Source organism: Medicago sativa, chromosome 5 (assembly GCF_051527215.1).
Source record: "Medicago sativa cultivar Bolivia chromosome 5, Bolivia_mono, whole genome shotgun sequence".
Classification (NCBI taxonomy): domain Eukaryota; kingdom Viridiplantae; phylum Streptophyta; class Magnoliopsida; order Fabales; family Fabaceae; genus Medicago; species Medicago sativa.
Genome location: NC_140753.1, coordinates 77,287,318 through 77,306,772, shown reverse-complemented (window position 1 = coordinate 77,306,772; position 19,455 = coordinate 77,287,318). Strand labels below are relative to the sequence as shown.

Here is a 19,455-nt window from a genome sequence, read left to right as displayed (position 1 = left end):
TGGCTATCATGTTTGCCCTAATCCTCCCTACTTTGCCCTAATTCCCTAGCTTTTTTCCCTCCTAAACATGTACTACTTGCTCGAGTAATCTCATCCGTTCAAGCACTTGATCACATCCGTTTATTCAAAACTTGAAAAAGTTCTCTCACTTCGTTAATGCAATTGAATACGTATTAAAGCCTAATCAAGTCGGTCAACATTCCCATACACTAATTGCTAATTAGAAATAACTAATTCCCCTACACTAATTGCTAATCAGAAATAATATAAACATCCCTTAGAAAGCGGCAATTGAAAATGTTTCACGCGTACATTTTTTACTGTTTCACGCATACACTAATTCCTATCACATTATTCTACTGACATTTCAATGTTTCACGCATGCATTTTTTACACTATAATGTGCTATCCGATATAGAGTGATAGGAAGATATGCGTTTCAAGGTGAAATTTCCCTCGAATTTTACCACTAAAGTATGCACTAATCACTCTACCAATTACTACCTATTAAAAGCAATTATGACCTACTTATTTCAAATATTAACACGTATCAAGGTTGATTCGATTTTGAATATGAATTATTACGTATTGTTAATGGCAATTAAGAACGTAGTTAATGGCTTGAAAACGTCGTTAATGACAATTAAAAACTTTTAAGTCGCATATTTTTGTATAGGAATTACTTTTAATTGCTTTTATGCATTATGCACCAATCACTCTACCAATTACTACCTATTAAAAGCAATTAACTACGTACTTATTTCAAAAATTAACACGTATCAAGGTTGATTCAATTTTGAATAGTAATTATTAAGTATTGTTAATGACAATTAAGAACGTAGTTAATTGCTTGAAAACGTCTTTAATGACAATTAAAAACTTGAAAGTCGAATATTTTCGTATAGGAATTACTTTTAATTGCTTTTATGCATTATGCACCAATCACTCTACCAATTACTACCTATTAAAAGCAATTAACTACGTACTTATTTCAAAAATTAACACGTATCAAGGTTGATTCGATTTTGAATAGTAATTATTACGTACTGTTAAAGGCAATTAAGAATGTAGTTGATGGCTTGAAAACGTCGTTAATGACAATTAAAAACTTTAAAGTCGAATATTTTCGTATAGGAATTACTTTTAATTGCTTTTATGCATTATGCACTAACCACTCTACCAATTACTACCTATTAAAAGCAATTATGACGTACTTATTTCAAAAAATAACACGTATCAAGGTTGATTCAATTTTGAATAGTAATTACGACGTAGTGTTAATGGCAATCAAGAACGTAGGAATAGTAATTATTACCAATAGAAAACTATGATTAATAATCACATTTGAAACTAACGAAGAGAATTGCCAATTACCTATTTAAATACCACTTAGTTGTGCTAATGCAGCCATTCTTGACTTTAAGCAAAATTAAGCAAATATAACTCTTTCTTGCACTTGCTAATATGTCAAACATTTTCACCCCCATTTCAGCTGTGACAGGTGGAAAGAAGGATTTGAAGTTGATTGTCTGTGTGGCCCATATATGGCTGATCCGTGATAAGGAAAATCCAGACGATATCATCTTCATGAACATGATATTGGTTAATGAGAAGGTATATTATATAAATCGATTGTATAAATAAATGATCCTTTTTTCATGTTGCCACTACGATAACATATACTATGGTTTATGTTAATGACATGTTATTTTTTGTTTAGCGAGGACGGATCCATGCCACTGTTCATAAGTTCCTGGTGCCAACGATTCAAGGAATGGTTGAAGAAGGAGGAACATATAAGCTAGAGAATGTCATGATAGGATTTAATGAGGGGAATTACAAACTCTTGCCACACAAGCACAAACTTAATATGGAATTGGTGTAAGGCTTGGATCAAGTTTCAAAGGAGTCAATTTTTGTTTGTTTTATTTGTAATGACTATTAACAAGAGTTACTTTAAGAGATGGGTTGAATACGTAAAAAAAAAAAGGTTGATGATAACCAATGATGAATGTGAAAATATAATGCCACTTCAAATGTCGTTTTTATAGTATTTCATAATGTATGATATCTAATGTAAAATGTACGGTTTTCAAACTATATATTAATGTCAAGATGATATGATTAATGTAATACATTTTTATCATGTGAATATTTCATATTTTTTTTATTATTATGATATAACTTATTCGTACATATTTTAGTCAGTGGGACCCGTGCGGAGCACGGGTCGATGGTCTAGTTATATATATATCCATTGCATTTCAATGTATCTGCACACCAATCCTTGCTGCCGCCGCTGACCTTGCAGGTACACCATCTTTATATTTTATTCTTTCAATTCTTAGAGCATCCACAATGGTAGTTCCCTAACAAGGACTCCTTAAATGGACCCCATGTGACACATCACTTATTTATAATTTTTTAATAAAAGTACCTATTAAGGACTCAATGACTCGAATGACAATACACTAATAAGGACTCCAATGAAAAGTATTTAAATATGTCTCACTATCTTTACATATTAAACAAAAATAATTTATCTATTACTCATTTTTACAAGTGGGACCAAGTAGTACACATTTTATTACTTCTTTATGCAAGTGGGACCAAGTAGTACACATTTTATTACTTTTTTAAACGTGGGACCCGTTAGTTACTCAGGAGAGAGAGGGTCCTTATATAGTTGTCCGTTCCTTAACGGGGACTCAATTTTTCTTCCTCCAATGGAGGGTCCTTAACGGGAAGTGGTCCTTGTTAAGTAAGGACCCCCATTGGAGATGCTCTTACAAATCTTATTTAATTTTTGTCCTTTTGTTACTTTCCTTTCCTTAGGCCTTTTATATGATATATGTACATGAAGTTTTTATACTTTTGTTGCTTTGTCATGTCATGATCAGATTCTGTCCTTTTGATTTTTAGTGATAATCTTGTTAAAAGCCTATATATATATATATATATATATATATCAGTATGCGTTTTGTTTGTTAATATTGTCATTCAATAATATGTGATATCATTTTCTTATTATTACTAGCTTTCTCTTTGTTTATTATATGGTTTGATTACATATGATCATATGGATCCTTATCTCGGTAGATCCATTCAGTTTGCTTTTGGTTAAGAATTTTGTATTGATATTTATGCAATATTTGAGCAACTTTACTTTATATTTATTTTCATTTGGTAATGTCATTGTTTACCATCTTTATATTCTAATATTGGATTATTTCCAAACTCTTTCAATTTAATTTATGATAATGTTTTATATAATAATTTATAAATTTTCATTTGGTCTAAAAAAATCAGGTCTTTACAAAATTTAATTTTTAATAAAAAAATGTCTTTTATTTTATTTATGATAATTTGTAGTAAAATCTCGAAGCTCTTTTAAAAATATTTTGCCAAACAGTTTTTAACTTAAGATATACTAATTAAGTTGAAAAAAACAACAAATATCAAACAACTTTAACTTTAACTTCAAAGTTTTAATTTTCAACTTTGTTCTAAAAGTGACTTTTAGACCTAAAAAAAGTAGGGCCAAGCGCACCCATAGTATATGCAAGATTCGGATTCAAACCTCGGCCACTACAAAAAAAACTCTAAGGATGTTTTTTTTATGGTGGCGGGTTTGAACACCTTGCATATTTAATTTTATGAATTGTTCATTTCAAATGAGCTAATTTCGAGCAGTAAATTGAGGATGTTAATTTGTTTATGTCATTCTAAAAGATAAGAATTTATATTATATTTATTACAATAATCTTTTTGAAAGATATTATATTTGTTTTTTTTAAGTCGATATTATATTTGTTATATTGTTGGTATAATTGAAAAAAATTATTATAATTTGTTACAATATAAAAGTGGTAAATATCTATTATCTATATTTTTTTAAGGGAACTATACCTATAATTTTAATTAAAATCAAATTATGTTTAATCAAAAAATTTCATAAAAACTATTGCTCTAAATTTATTTGTAACTTGGTGGTCCAGGCCCTCTCCTGCTGTTTTATATATTTGTTTGTTTTATCAAAAAAAAACATATTGCTATATGCATTAACGAAATTAGAAGAGAGGACAACAACAACGACAATAATAATATGGTGCCCTAGGGCGAGTGCAGATCAGCTCCAGTTTATAAAATCCATTTACTGTCCTGTTCCATGAACGGATTGAAGACACGTGTAAAAACCAGTTTCAATGGCTCAGATTTTATATTTGCAAATTAAGTTATTTTTAATTAAAAAAAAAAATAGAAAATGGTTTTTCTCTGTGTAAAAATAGAAAACGATCTCTCTTCTCTTCTCCGTCGAAACAAAACACGCTCAAACTTAGCAGCACACATTCACCACTACTCAGCCCTACTCCGACTCCGCCGCCGCACCAACACATTGGCATTGGCAGAATGATATTCTTGGCATTGGCAGAATTTTTATGCCAATAGCAGAAGTTTTAGAATGACAGCAACAATGAATTTTTATGAAACTTGTATCACATTGTGCCAATAACAGAATTTTTATGCCAATAACAGAAGTTTTAGAATGGCAGAATTTTTATGAAACTTGTATCACATTGTGTCAAGAGAATGTTTACAACAATGAATAACACAGTATCTCTCCAACCATCACTAACACATATACACCAATTTCAGGACTTTCAAATGCATAATTACTAAAATCTTCAGAGGCATACATGAGGCACTGGCACAAGCATATCTGAAGCCTGAAAGGATTTTTTTTGGGTGAAAATCAATACTAACAATCTTCAAACACCACCAAACAAACAATCTTTAATTTAATCACCACCAAACACACTCTCATCGATTTCAAAGGAGGAAATAGCAAAGATGACGGCGAGTCAGAGAGGGAAACCGGAAATCGCGGCGGAACACCGTTGAAAAGCAGAAGAGAGAGAAGAACGGCGGCGTACCGACAAAGAAGAGGAAGGAGAGGAGAGGAGTGACGGCGGAGAGGAGTGGAGGAGGAGGGCGGAAGCGTGGAATGTTTCTCGTTGTTTTATTTTTGTTTTTGTCAAAGGAAAAACTGATTTTGTTTTTAAATCTGATCCGTTGAAATCTGACCCTGCCACATGTCACACATCGGTTACATTAACAGGAAACTGGAGCAATTTAGCACTGGAGCAGATCTGCACTCGTTTAAAACATGGTATTGTTCTTATTTTGTGGTGTTTTTTGGTAGTTAGCCAACACAACATTCTCTCAAACTACGCTCACTGGATCGTATGTGTTTTCGTTATCTTGAGCTGAAAACGTAGAACAAGGGTCTTTCACACCAAATTATTAGTTTCATGTTCCTTTGACCATGTTTGACATCCCCATCAGACCTTTGTGAGATGCTTTAGACCTGAGAAAAATTCAACAAATTTCTATTTTATTGTCCCTATTTAGCCTGATCCCTCATTCCTCTATATGAGCATCTCAACACCCTTACCTTGGCTTACAAGTTAGATATTTTTAGATGTAAAGAAAAGAAGTATATTTAATAACATTTCTCTATAACTAATTTGGTGCAAGGAGCACTCAGCAGATAGTAGCTACCAAAACAAGAAAACAAATACAAATGGTAATTAACAGATTTGTTGTAAAAGTATCACGGGGTCGGGGGAGCATCGGCCAGAAAAAAACAACGGTAGGTCAATAACTAAGACGACCAAGATATCTGGATATATACTACACCTAGATGGGAGCAAGTAATCCAAAGTTCAACCAAAGTAATCAAAGTCAGACAAACAACCAACTATATATTATTAGAGGTAGCTAAATATAAAAATATACATACTCATTCAATAATTTTATTTTATTTTTGGGTAGCCATTGTACCCCTTGTATAAACAAGCATTTGCCCCTGCACAGAAGAAAATGCAATTTGCTAAGGGGAGACAACTTTTGCATGGTAAGAATCGTTTACATTTGTAATTTGTCTTCTCATTGCTTCAATTCTTCCAAGAACTCCCTTAACAGCTATATCAAAAGCATCTTCAATTGTCTCTAATCTAGAACCTGGATAACGATACACAATCCTCGGAATGAGTCTTATCACCTCTTCTCTCATTGCCAACACTTCACTTTTTGAAACATTGAACAATGTCTCGTTAATCATCACTTTTCCCTCTTTGACATCGATTTCAGGTATGAACACAGAGTAGCTAGAACCATTTTTAGGAAAATGCCACAAATATTGTTTGTATGCTGATAGTGGATGAAAGAAAACAGGAATACAACCTGCCAAAATTGAATCAAAAATAGATCTTCTAGTAAAAGAATCCCCCGGCGGTTGTAAACAAAAAACCGAATTCTGAAAATCATCCATAACTTGAATAGGATCACGACAGCTTTTTTTCTTACTAGAACCATGATAACATCCAACACGTTTGCAACTCTTAGAAGATTCGCAATGTTCGATTAACTCATTTCTAATAGAAGATGGTGAATCAGGCCTTGGAGCACCGACAAATGTAAACAAATAATCCCTTTTCTTATTTCTCATTTTCCTTTGCCACTTAAAAATTTCATCATCATTTGTAGGATGAAAATAAGTTGGATATGGAATTGGAAATTCATTGTCATATAAACCTTTACATGATTCTATTAACAAAAATGACATGTTACTTACTTCTGGCAAAAGCATCAGCTTTGTTCCCCAATTTTGATCTAAATCACCTTCTCTCCTAAAATCACAACCAATTCTTCCACCAACCATGAAATGATCTTTACCATGCATTCTTTTCCACTGAGATTGCTGTGCTAACCATTTCACAAATTCATTTGGTGATTTATCTCTCATGGAAATATTAAATTCCCAAAGATATTGACCTGCATCAAGACCAGCATAGAATGGTACATATATAGCCGAAGCCAAGGATGAATCATTGGTTAAACACTTGTAATGTTTCATTATATTGTGGAAAATTACTTCAAGTGAATATTGATTTGTTGCATACCAATTTTTCTTTGATAGCACTTCTTTCTTTGTTTTCTCAACAATATTAGGTCCTACACCTAAGTTTGATAAGAAAACACACATATTTTCCCACTTCTGTAGAGAGCGGCATCCTTTCAACAAATCCTCATTGAATCTAGCAGGAAGGTCATAAACATAGATATACTGGCCTAAACAAGGATCCACAATTTTTTGTGTCAAATTTTTAAATACTTCATCTTCTTGCTTTGCATTGTTCATGTTAGAAAGTAAGAATGCCATTCCACTATTATTGCTAGCCAAATAATAATTTAGAGAAAGTAGTGAGACACAAAAAATAGAGGATGTAATGAGAAACACAAACCAGAATTGAACCAAGTACTTCCTCAACATTGGCATGTCCATCTTCTCTTTTTGGCTGATATCAAATTGAATATGTTTAAGACTGTTTTTTTTTTCTTGGTGATTTGGAATAGGAAGAGAATGAGGGATTATTATATAAGAAAAAAAAATCTATGGTAAGGAAATAAAAAAGAATTGAGCCAATCACTTTTTTATTTTTTAAGACTATTTCAAATTAATACGGTCAAATTACCTACAATAAAAAAAATCAAAAACAAATAAATTAAAAAAACTAATAAATTAATACGGACACGTAAACCTTCCTTACGTATTAATAAATATGATCAAATTGATAGAATATGTGTTACTTAGTCATGTAATTTGTATTATTAAAAGAATATTAATAGGTATTCATTTGTATTAATTAGTCATTCATTTTGTAATCATTTCCTATTCATTAGTCATTAAGAGAATGATAGCAAATTGATGTATATAATGCACTCACATTATCAATGAAAGGTATTCAGCTATTTTCCTATACAAATTACCTACAATATAAAAACTAATAAAATTAAAAAACTAATAATTCTTTTTTTAAAAAAACTAATAAAGTAAGACGGGTACATAAACATTCCTTACACAACAATTAATTTTTTTTTTAAATAAAGTTGTTTTTGCTAATAAATTAAATTCAACCAAATTCTTATCGGATTCCTCTTTATTTATTTTTATTTTTTATTCAAATAATAAAATAATAATTAAAATAGATAAAATAATATTTTAGCAAATTTTAATTTGGAAAATATATATTCACGGAATTTTCCAAATTAATCCGGTCAAATTACATATAATAAAAAACTAATAAATTTTTTTTGGTGGTGGCACTAATAAAAGAATATTAATAGGTATTCATTTGTATTAATTAGTCATTCATTTTGTATTCATTTCCTATTCATTAGTCATTAAGAGAATGATAGCAAATTGATGTATATAATGCACTCACATTATCAATGAAAGGCATTCAGCTATTTTCCTATACAAATTACCTACAATATAAAAACTAATAAAATTAAAAAACTAATAATTCTTTTTTTAAAAAAACTAATAAAGTAAGACGGGTACATAAACATTCCTTACACAACAATTAATTTTTTTTTTAAATAAAGTTGTTTTTGCTAATAAATTAAATTCAACCAAATTCTTATCGGATTCCTCTTTATTTATTTTTATTTTTTATTCAAATAATAAAATAATAATTAAAATAGATAAAATAATATTTTAGCAAATTTTAATTTGGAAAATATATATTCACGGAATTTTCCAAATTAATACGGTCAAATTACATATAATAAAAAACTAATAAATTTAAAAACTAATAATTTTTTTTGGTGGTGGCACTAATAATTTTTTTTTGGTGGTGGCCGGTGTTTGGACCCCCGATCTTGCATATTTTATGCATTGTCCATACCATCTGAGCTATGCTCACGAGGACAAAAAAAAAACTAATAAATTAATAAGACACATAACCTTTCTTAGGTTTCAATTAATACGATCAAATTACCTACAATAAAAAAACTAATAAATTTTAAAAATATAATAAATTAAAGAAACTTATAACTTTTAAAAAAACCAATAAATTAATACTGACACATAAACCTTCCTTACATATCAATTATAAAAACTAATAAATTTAAATAAATTCTTTTTGTTTTTCTAATAAATTAAATTCATCCACTCAAAATGTGAAGTAACCATTTTTAAATAGTTTTTTCTAGCCATCTTAGATTTTAAAAAATGCTACCTTAAAAAAAATAGTATATGACAGAAATAAAAAGAAAACAAATTTAGGCCTAATACCTAATATATTATGACCTCTGCACTCTATTCTAAAGATTGAGTATGTATGGGTTTGATCTTAATTAATTTCTTTCTACTTGACTCACTGTAATGTTGTATTATCACCCACTATCATGTTTATTCTCAAGAGAACCAATATTATCATGTAAGTATTGTCACTGTTGTAATTGTCTTAGAAGTCTTTCAATTGTACCACTCCATACACTACTTACTACTAGTGAAAAATGTAGCAACAGTTTAACTAGCATATTGGCAGTTATTGCAGATAAAAAAATTACCAGATGAATTGCACTAGTCTTGTGTACCTGGATAGACCAAAATTATCTTTATCTTTATATAATATAAAAGCATACATCTATAAGCAATAGTACACATGGCATCTCAAATTTCACTCTAGCATTTATTACTTCTCAAACAAATATGTGGCAATGCATTTCACATATGATCAAACAAATTGCCTTAATTCCCAACAAAAAAACACAAATTTCCTTAATTACATTTATTTAGTTTCCATTTGTTTATTATCATGAGATTGCCGCAATCAAATAAGGATTAATGTGGTCAAGGAATCAGGATAGTTATTGATACCATATTTTTATTTCTATTTTTTGAACAATAAACTTTTATCTTATGAAAATTGAATAATGAAAAAATTTAATTAAATAAATGGTTTCTATAAATATCAAGAATTTCGTTTTTAATCGCAGTAAAAACATTTGTCAATTTTTTAGTCCTTATGAAAAATTTCATCATTATTTTTTGTCTCTACAAATTTTTCGTCACCGTTTTTTGTCTCTAAAAATTCTGAAAATAAAATTTTACAACTACTAAAAATTGCAATTTTTTTGTATGGACTTAAAACGAAATTCTAAATATTTACAAGGACCGTTTATAACCAAAAAAAATATTTTGACACTTATGAATTGGCAAGCATGAATCAAGGATTTTAATGGTTATTTTTAAAAATATCGTTCAATTAGCACTTATCATGCAATCAAATACACCAATTAAGTGTTTTTAAATATAAGGCACAATTCACATATGCATACCCATACCCAATTCTGTGTATATAAGGAACAGAATCCTGCTCTTTACCCAAACAGTTTTGCTCACTCCCAAAGTAAAATACAAATATACCCCTACGCATGTTAACATGCGTTACGTAAGTTAACTTACGCTAGTTGCAATGTTTACACAACTTAAGTCACGTGCGTGACTTAAGTTGCGCTGCATGATGTTATTAACCCAGGCAGAACCTCATTCTGCCTCATTTTCATCAAACAACACACACAAATCTAAATTTTCTCTCAAATTTCCCAACTCCAAAATTCCTTCAACTTCAAATCAAACAACACTATAACAACAAGAACAAGTAAGCTTTCACTTAAACTATGTTGTTATGATAAAAAATTTCACTTAATCTAGAATTTTTTTGGTTTATTGTTTTGTTAAAATTTTAAATTTTTTTGCAAGAAATTATAGAATGCCACATGCAAATGACTTAGTGTTTAATTCTTATGATGTTTAGATGTTTGCATGATTATGTTAGATTTTTTACACTTAGATTAGATTTTTTTAGATTTAGGGTTTGTTTAATTTTTGGTTATTTTGTTTTTTGCAATATATGATACAATGTTACATGCAATATTGCTTAATTATTTTGATCTTTGCATGTTTATGTTGTACTTATCATTTTTAGGGTTTACGTATAATTTGCACTCCAAGTGTTTGATGAAATGTTTGAATGAGTTTTTCATTGATTGTGTTTAATTTGTAATTGTGTAGATTTGAAGCAATGGCCGGGTGGATCGACGTTCATGCAAAATTCAACGGCGGAGAAACTCAGAGGTTGAAGGTTCGGTGCCTTGATGTAACGTTAAGAGGTCTCAAGGATCAACTGAATGAATTCTACCAAGGAGTCAACCCCAGACACACAAGGAGGGTGCAAAATATTCTGTATAAACGTCCAAAGCTCGACGAGGGGAGCGTATCATTCACTTGGGTGGAGTCAAAGAACGACGAAAACGTGACGAGCATGTTTTGGGAGCACACCAAGTTCCAGTGGATCGATATGCGGGTGACGCTGCTGAGTTCAACTGAAGATATCATCAACAGCTTGATTCCGCCAGAAGATCGTCATTAGTTAGGGTAAGGTGCATTCAAACTACAACATTTGTCTCACCTCTGAAATGGGGTAATTCAAACTTGCCAAACGGCAATGACTCAAGCATTTCGCTCAGCATTCATGTTTTCCCTTTGAAAAGATTAAATTTTTGTTTGGCTGGTTTAGATGAAGGTATTAAGTGTCAAGGAATGGACCTCATTTCAGTGGCATTGGAATACATTCATCTAAATCAAGCCTAACAAAAATTTATTCTTTTCAAAGGAAAGCATGAATGCTGAGCGAAATGCTTGAGTCCTGTTGTTTGGCAAGTTTGAATTTACCCCATTTCAGAGGTAAGACAATTGTTGTAGTTGGAATGCACATTCCAACTACAACAATTGTCTTCCTTTGGATGGGGTAATTCAAACTAGTTAAATGGCAGGACACCGACATTCGACCGGGAGTATTTTTGTTCCATTATAAATGTTAATTTCTTGTTGGCTTCGTTTAAATGATGGTATCGAAGTGTCAAGGTCTGGACCTCATTCCGTTGGCACTTAGATACTATCATTTAAAACCAAGACCAACAAGAATTTAACATTTGGAATGGAACAGTAATACTTCTGGATGAATGCCGGAGTCCTGCTTTTTAGCTAGTTTGAATTGACCCCATTCAGTGGTAAGATAATTGTTGTAGTTGGAAGGTACATTTCCGAATGTAATGTAATGATAGTTGACGTACATGTCTTTTACGTAATGTAATATAATGATACCACAATGTAATGTAACGTAGATGAAATTATATCTAAATAAAATTGTCTAAGAATTAATGTTGTGTACTTATCGAATTTATTTATTCAATACGCGATTTTTATTTGAATTAATGTTGTGTACTTATAATAATTTACTTATTCAATACGCAATATTTATTCGAATTCACGCTATCGCAATATTTATTTGAATTCACGCTATCGCAATATTTATTTGAATTCACGCTATCGCAATATTTATTCGACTTTTCTCCGACAGATATGCGCACTTAACTAGCGTTACTTAACTAGCGTGACTTAACTAGCGTGACTTAAGTCACGCACCTTATAAGGTATGCGCAAGTTAAGTCACGCACCTTATAAACTGTGCGCATGTTAAGTCACGCACTCTATAAGCTGTGCGCAAGTTAACTTGCGCAAGTTGGCCGGTGCTAAAAACTGAAGCACAAACGTTTCTTGGACTCAATGGTTTTGATTGTTTTTTACACTTTTTTTTGAGTCTTTCACACGTTTTTGGACCTTACACCACCTATAAATACCCTCTCAACCATCCTCTTTTCCTTACATTATCTCTCCCCCCTATTTCTCTTCTTTTTATTTTCTTCTTTAGTCTCTAGGCTTATTTAGTCTCTAAGTCCCCTTAGGTAAATGTCGGTGGCTTTTGGGGGGAAATAGTGGTCCATTAGGTTGGGGAAAAGGGCATCATCCCTTGAGGTAAATTCCGATTTGCTTCCTTTTACTCCCAAAATCATTTTACCGTGGGTAAAAAGAATCATCATGGGGGTATAAAAGGAACCAAATATAAATTTACCTCAAGGGATCTTGATGTCGTTTTCCCCAACAGGATGGATCACTATTTTCCACAAAAAGCTATTGGCATATACCGAAGAGGGTCAAAATAAATGTTAAGTATGTTAGTTAATTGGAATAAATATTTGTATTGCTTATTGTAATATTTGAATAATATTAATAAAATGAGAGTTCTATTTACTATTTGTATCTATTTTTGCATTTATTTTATTAATTTCGAATTTATTTTTTTTTGCATTTATTTTATAATTTCGAATAATAATGAATTAGTATAGAATAAAATCAATTTCTACCCAACTTACTCAAGTTAACTTGCGCTAGTGTTGTAGTTGGGTGTGACTTAAGTCACGTTCATGATACACTGACGCATGTTAAGTCACGTAACATGACTTAGCATGCGTACATAATGCACTAGCGCAAGTTAAGTTGCGTATGGGCATTTTCGACTTTTACTTTGGGAATGAGCGAAACTGTTTGGGTAAAGAGCAGAATTCTAAGGAACATTACCCTACAAACATTGTTGTCATGTTCATAAGTATTTCATATCCATATTCTTTTTTTTTTCTTTATCTCATATTCATTTTGCATCTCTTCAAACCATTCTTTTTCTCTTATATTTTTCGTTCAACTATTTTTAGAGTACTACATCTATATTTAATTTGGTTTTTTCAGGTGTTCCATTATTTCATACGAAGAAATACAAAAGATTGTTGCGAGATGGTTTCCGTCCGTCCGATAAAAGTTTATATTTATGACTCCTTTGTGATGTTGGTTATGCTTCACGTTGTATTTGATTCTTACACCCATATTTTCTTTTCTCTCTTATTTTCGTTCAATTTTTTTAGAGTATTGAATCAATTTAGTGTGGTTGTTTCAGATGTTTGATTGTTTCATACGAAGAAAGATTACTAAACATTGTTGCGAGATGGTTTTCCACCGTTCCAATAATGATCTTTACGAATTATGTTTATTTTGTTATTGTTGTAATTTTTGTTATGACCGATTCATGTAATATTTGATTCGTACGTCCATATTTCTTCTATATGTTTGTCATCGACACCAAGGCGTATATTGTAGTTTATTATTTCTTTTATATTAATCTATCAACCTTTTCAACACAATAAGTTTCATTAATTTGTGATGATCGATTCAGGTAATACTTGATTCTTACGCCTATATTTCTTCTATATGTTTTTCATTGACATCATAGGCGTGTACATGGATTTTGTGACCTTTGGCATATTATTTAAAGAGATCTAATATTGTAGTAGTTTACGATTTCTTATGTTAAATCTTTTAAATCAGTTACTCACTATTTTTTGACAACAACCAAATCAACTCAGTAACAAGATCATTAATACAAATAGGTAGGAAATTAAAATATTGGAAACTAAACAAAGAAATGACCGCCTTTGCAAAGGAATAAGCAATCATTCAAACTTTGTAGTTAAGTTTACTCACTTCTTTATTTTATTCATTTCACTGAAATATATATTTTCTTAACATAAAAAAAAAAAACTAACTAATAACTCACATCTTTCTTGGAAAATCAACTTGACTACTATTTACTAGAATCCTAATTAGTGTTTAATTTTTTTTTAGCGTTTAATGGTTTCAATTGTAATATAATGGATTTCACTATGAGTTTTTTTTTTTTTTTTTTTTTACAAATTCACTATGAGTTTTTATAAACAAGCACATACCCATTAGACACAATCACTAAAATAGTTTATTTAAGGTTGCTTGAAAACAGAAAATTATACACGTAAAAAGGCCAATAACAATGTATATTTAGACAGTTTACACACATTACTTGCTATGCTTTAAATGTGTGCCTCAATATTATGGTAATTAATATAAAAAATTGTGGCTTTAAATCTGTATGATTTTCTTTCTAATATCAAATCCACAAATTGATAAATATTAATGCATACTTTTTTTTCTTCATTTACTGCATGATTCAAGGGAATCATTGTTCTTGGAAAATTTTCCATCAAAGTTTAAATCAATTTATTTTTTTGACAAATAATTTAATACGTACATTTCATTTTGACAAAGTAATTCAATATTTAAATGTTCCAGTATTTTTTTACAATTTAGTTATGATTGTTTTATTTTTATTTTGAATAAGTTATGATTGTTTTATTGTAAATTTTAATATTATTAATACACATCTTTGAGCTATCATAAGGATCAATATAAAGTGAAGACCCAATTTACTCATTGATAAATGTCCTAAAATACACGTATAGTCCACGAGAAAAGCTCCTCGCCATAGTGCTAAGAAAAATATAATAATATCTTATATAAAAAAATCATAATTTTTTAACGTGTAATGAAATAAATATGAAATTTTTTAAACTCCAAGATAAAACTAATGAAAATTTGGACCTAAAAATGATATTTTGATATAGTTTATTGCTGATGAACTTTTTATAATAATATTTTTAAACAAGTATGTAAAAAATCATTAAAAATGTTAAAATAATTAAACAAATTTTAATTTAACAGGGACTAAAACTACATGCTGAAATTTTGTTATAGGGACCAAAACATGTCGTTTTTTTTATGAGGACTAAAAATCAAATTGACTATATTTATAGGGACCAAAACCTTATTTAAACATATTATTTTTTATAATTTCAGATAATGTTTATAAAAAAATAGATCTATTTTGATAAATATTAATTTTGAAGTCATCGATGAAATTGGTATCAGTATTAGTCAAAACAAGCATTTTCCTCGCATGAACGATCACAAATTTATTTAGATCAACAATTCATGATTTTGATAATATATCTGATATTGAACATCTAGATATTTCCGAGACTACTCAATGTACACTTCAACGAAATTAGTGTATTAATTAATGACCTGCACTATGTCATACCCCAATTTTTGACCTAAGGTCCCACTGACACATGTCCTCTGACCCGGAATATTCTCCGTCTTTTCAGTGAAAATTTTGGCAGAAAGGTACTTTAAAATACCTCATTTTTGTTCCGATTCGGCCCCTTTTCTCACTTTGTTTTTATTATTAGTTTTTTTTTTATTTCCATCTTTTATTTTATTTTATAATTTTTATTTTTATTTTCAATTTTTATTTTATCTTTTAATTAGTCATTTTTTCATATTTTATTTTAGTCACTTTTATTTTATTGTCCAAGTAGAAAAAAACCAAAGTGTCAACGAGTCCAAAATTAAGTGTCCAGGGGTCCAAAATATTTTTTCCTCCAAGTCATGCCATAATCAGTGCAGAGTCAAAACTTTCTTCCCATTTTTCATCAGGAACGCGTTTCATCATTAATACCTCTTCTCACTTTTTTTTATTTATTAGTCTTATTTTTTTAAACTTTTAGTTTTTATTTTTATCTTTCATTTTTATTCAGTCTTGATTTTTATATTTTTTTTTATTTTCCATTTTACCATTTTATTTTTATTTTTTCGTTTAATTACTTCTTTAGGTTTTTATTAACTTTCTTTAATGAGTCCAAAAATTGTCAAAAAATATAGTGTCAAAGTCCAATTTTTTTTTTTCATCCTTTCTCAAGTGTGCCACCAATCATGCCATTTTTACATGTCAACTCTCCCATTTGAAAATTCATCAATCTCATTCAAATCCCCATCAAAGTGCATTAAACCAATTTTCCATTTTTCATCAACCTTAGAACATATAAATAGAGCTCTCATCCTTCACAATTTCACACACCAAAAGTTCTCTTGAGTTGTCAAAGAACTTTTCTCTTTTCTCCCTCATTTAGCTTGTGTTGACGAGCTATTCTTTTCTTCTCCCTCTTTTTCTGTCCCTTCGGAAAAGTCCCTTCGGTAATTTTGTCCCTTCGGTTGTTTCTTTCTTTTATTTCTTTATTTTCTTGCATTTTATTTCTTTTTTAGTATTTTTGCATTTCATTTTATTTCTATTTAGCATTTTAATTTTTGTCATTTATATTCCAGAAATTAGAATGTATTTAGGTCCAATGTAAATATAAATGAGAAAAAGTGTGTGTGTGTGTGTGTGTGTGTGCGTCTTTTATTTTTTACCACTTTACATATATCAAAAAATACAAAAAATTAGATTAGGGATTTTGTGGTGATCCAACGTCACTACAAAAATCCATGCGCTTTTATTTTTATTGCTCCGTTAGTTTATTTTTCATTAATATACAAAAACAACAAAAACATTCAAATAATCAAAATCACAAAAATATTTTTTTATAATAAACCTTGATTTTCAATCAAGTGATCGTTCTTTGTATTTTCTTTCTTAATCAAATTTCAAATCAATTCTAATTCTACTTTGAGTCTATTCTCTTTCAATATAAAAATTACAAACAATTTCTCATTTGCCACTTGGCTTTTATTTTAAAACCTTTTCAAAAACTAATAAAAAATACACAACCAATCAAACGTCAATTTCAACCCCGAACTACGAGGTTTTGATCCCTCACGGGTACGTAGGCAGAGGACACTCGTCCTTCCAAATCAATAAAATGTAGATAAACTAGGTCTCCTTTCTTTTATCATTTCAAAATTCATTTTTAAAATAAGCAAGTTTATAGCACATCATTTAGATAAAACCAAGAGGTTCCCGTAGAGTACTACGAATATTTAGGGTGCTAATACCTTCCCTAAATATAACCAACCCCCGGACTCCCCAATTTAAATAAATTTTTTCAAAGTCGTGAAATAAAAAGTGAGTAAAAAGCTAATCAAATAGCCTTGTATATAAGTGATTTGATGTTTGTTTAGATTTTTTGTATAAAATATATGAAATCGTTTGTATTACAAAATATTGAGTCTTATGTAATATATATATTTTTATTTCAGTGGGTGCATCCACCAACATCGCAAAATAATTGTTGTACGAAATAGTTGAATGCGAGAATTTAAGATAATCATGTTAGTATGGTGGCATTGTACACTACAAAATATTATTCACGTAGTTTGTTGTGGATTACTACACTAAGTTGGAGACTCAGACTTTTGTGTGTTAGAAATAATCAGCAAATAGTATGGTGTGACATGATAAATGGTTTGTATGAGGTTGTGTTAAGCGTTGAGACTAATTCCAAAGATATTGATCGTAAATAGTACTATTGACTTTGTTTATCGGATGAATGAGATACATGTTTAACAACTGTCACAATACCATGGATATTTATAAGAGATAGTTATCCCGGTCTCCTCATCACTATTAGAGAGAAATACAAGATTTTATGAAAATTCATGGCGAGAAGGTGAGCAAAAGACCTGACATTATTTGTAAAGTCTTAAAACTGAACCTAGATCAATTGATGGATGAATTGACGAAGGGTAAACTTTTTGGAAAAATTGATGTAGGCAAGTTGTGTTAGTTGAATATTTATTTTATCTATATTATAGTACCATATTTGCATATTGAATTAATAATTTTTTTTATGCATTTAGGTATGTACGCAATTGAATTTAAGGAAAGAAGGCTTTCACATGCTCATATTTTGGTTTGGTTAAGTGGAGATAATAAATAGTGTATATACCGTGATATTGATAAAATAATATTAACAAAATTCCTGATTGAAGGTTGTATTCAAACGAAATTGTTTAACACATTTATGACGTTCAAGATATGTAAACATTGTGGAGAAATTAATCAGATATCACATTGCAAGAAAGATGGTAAATTTTCCAAATACTACCCAACTGACATTAATTGAGTGTCGTTTGAGAAAAACGATGCTACAATCGATAATTTTTTGTTTTAGAAATTGTGGTTGGGCGTAACACAACATCACAAAACCGGTATGTGAGGTGAGGATTACCCTCACTTATAAAACACATGTTCAGACCATCTTTTGTCTGATGTGGGACTCTTTTGTGCCATACAATCCACACATTTTAGTTTGTTATGTACGTCACGTAAACATTCAATGCTGCAAAAAATCAAACTCGATCAAGTATTTGCTTAGACATGACAATAAATTACGTCCCTAATATAGCAACAATCGGAGTGTCGAATAAAGTCAATACATTTGATAAAGATAGATTCGTTGATGAGATAAAACAAACTATGATTACAAAGATGTTTTGAGGTTGCTTTGTGAATTTTTGCTTCTAAAATTCATTTTAATAGTTTTTTGTATGCAAAAAAAAAATTAATTTATATAAATAAAAAAACTGAAATTCTAGCCCGTGCTTGACACGGGTCGACAAACTAGTTAATCATATTTGTTTCCCTGGAAGAAAAAAAAAGAACATATATCATCAAGAAATAGAAAATGTGATACAATAGTAAAACTCCCTGATATTATATACCTTATATATAATATATATCATTTTTAATCCACCATTGTATTTCGTCTTCATCATACAAGATCATGTGGAATGGAGAGAAGACAAATAGTTTTAATCCTTCAAGAGGAATTAGGCAAGGGGACCCATTGTCTCCTTATTTATTTGTGATCTGTATGGATAAACTTTCCCACATTATAGCTGACCAGGTAGAAGCGGAGTACTGGAAACCAATGCGTGCAGGCAGGTATGGTTCCCAAATTTCTCATCTTCTTTTTGCTGACGATCTTCTTCTTTTTGCAGAGGCTTCTATTGAGCAAGCTCACTGTGTTATGCATTGCCTTGATCTCTTCTGTCAAGCT

General features: G+C 30.2%; 1 protein-coding gene and 1 long non-coding RNA gene across 2 annotated transcripts; one reads left to right on the top strand and one right to left on the bottom strand.

Annotated features, from left to right (window-relative positions):
* The first annotated feature begins 1,393 nt into the window (after positions 1-1,393).
* LOC146925235 (uncharacterized) lies at positions 1,394-1,960 on the top strand. Its single transcript, XR_015010452.1, has 2 exons — positions 1,394-1,614; positions 1,721-1,960. It is a non-coding gene; the product is annotated as an uncharacterized LOC146925235 (long non-coding RNA).
* A 3,776-nt stretch (positions 1,961-5,736) lies between these two features.
* LOC146925234 (xyloglucan galactosyltransferase MUR3-like) lies at positions 5,737-7,502 on the bottom strand. The gene has a single exon (XM_085710999.1). It carries the CDS (start codon positions 7,346-7,348, stop codon positions 5,894-5,896), a length of 1,455 nt encoding a protein of 484 aa, XP_085567125.1. The 5' UTR covers positions 7,349-7,502; the 3' UTR covers positions 5,737-5,893.
* Positions 7,503-19,455: the final 11,953 nt, after the last annotated feature.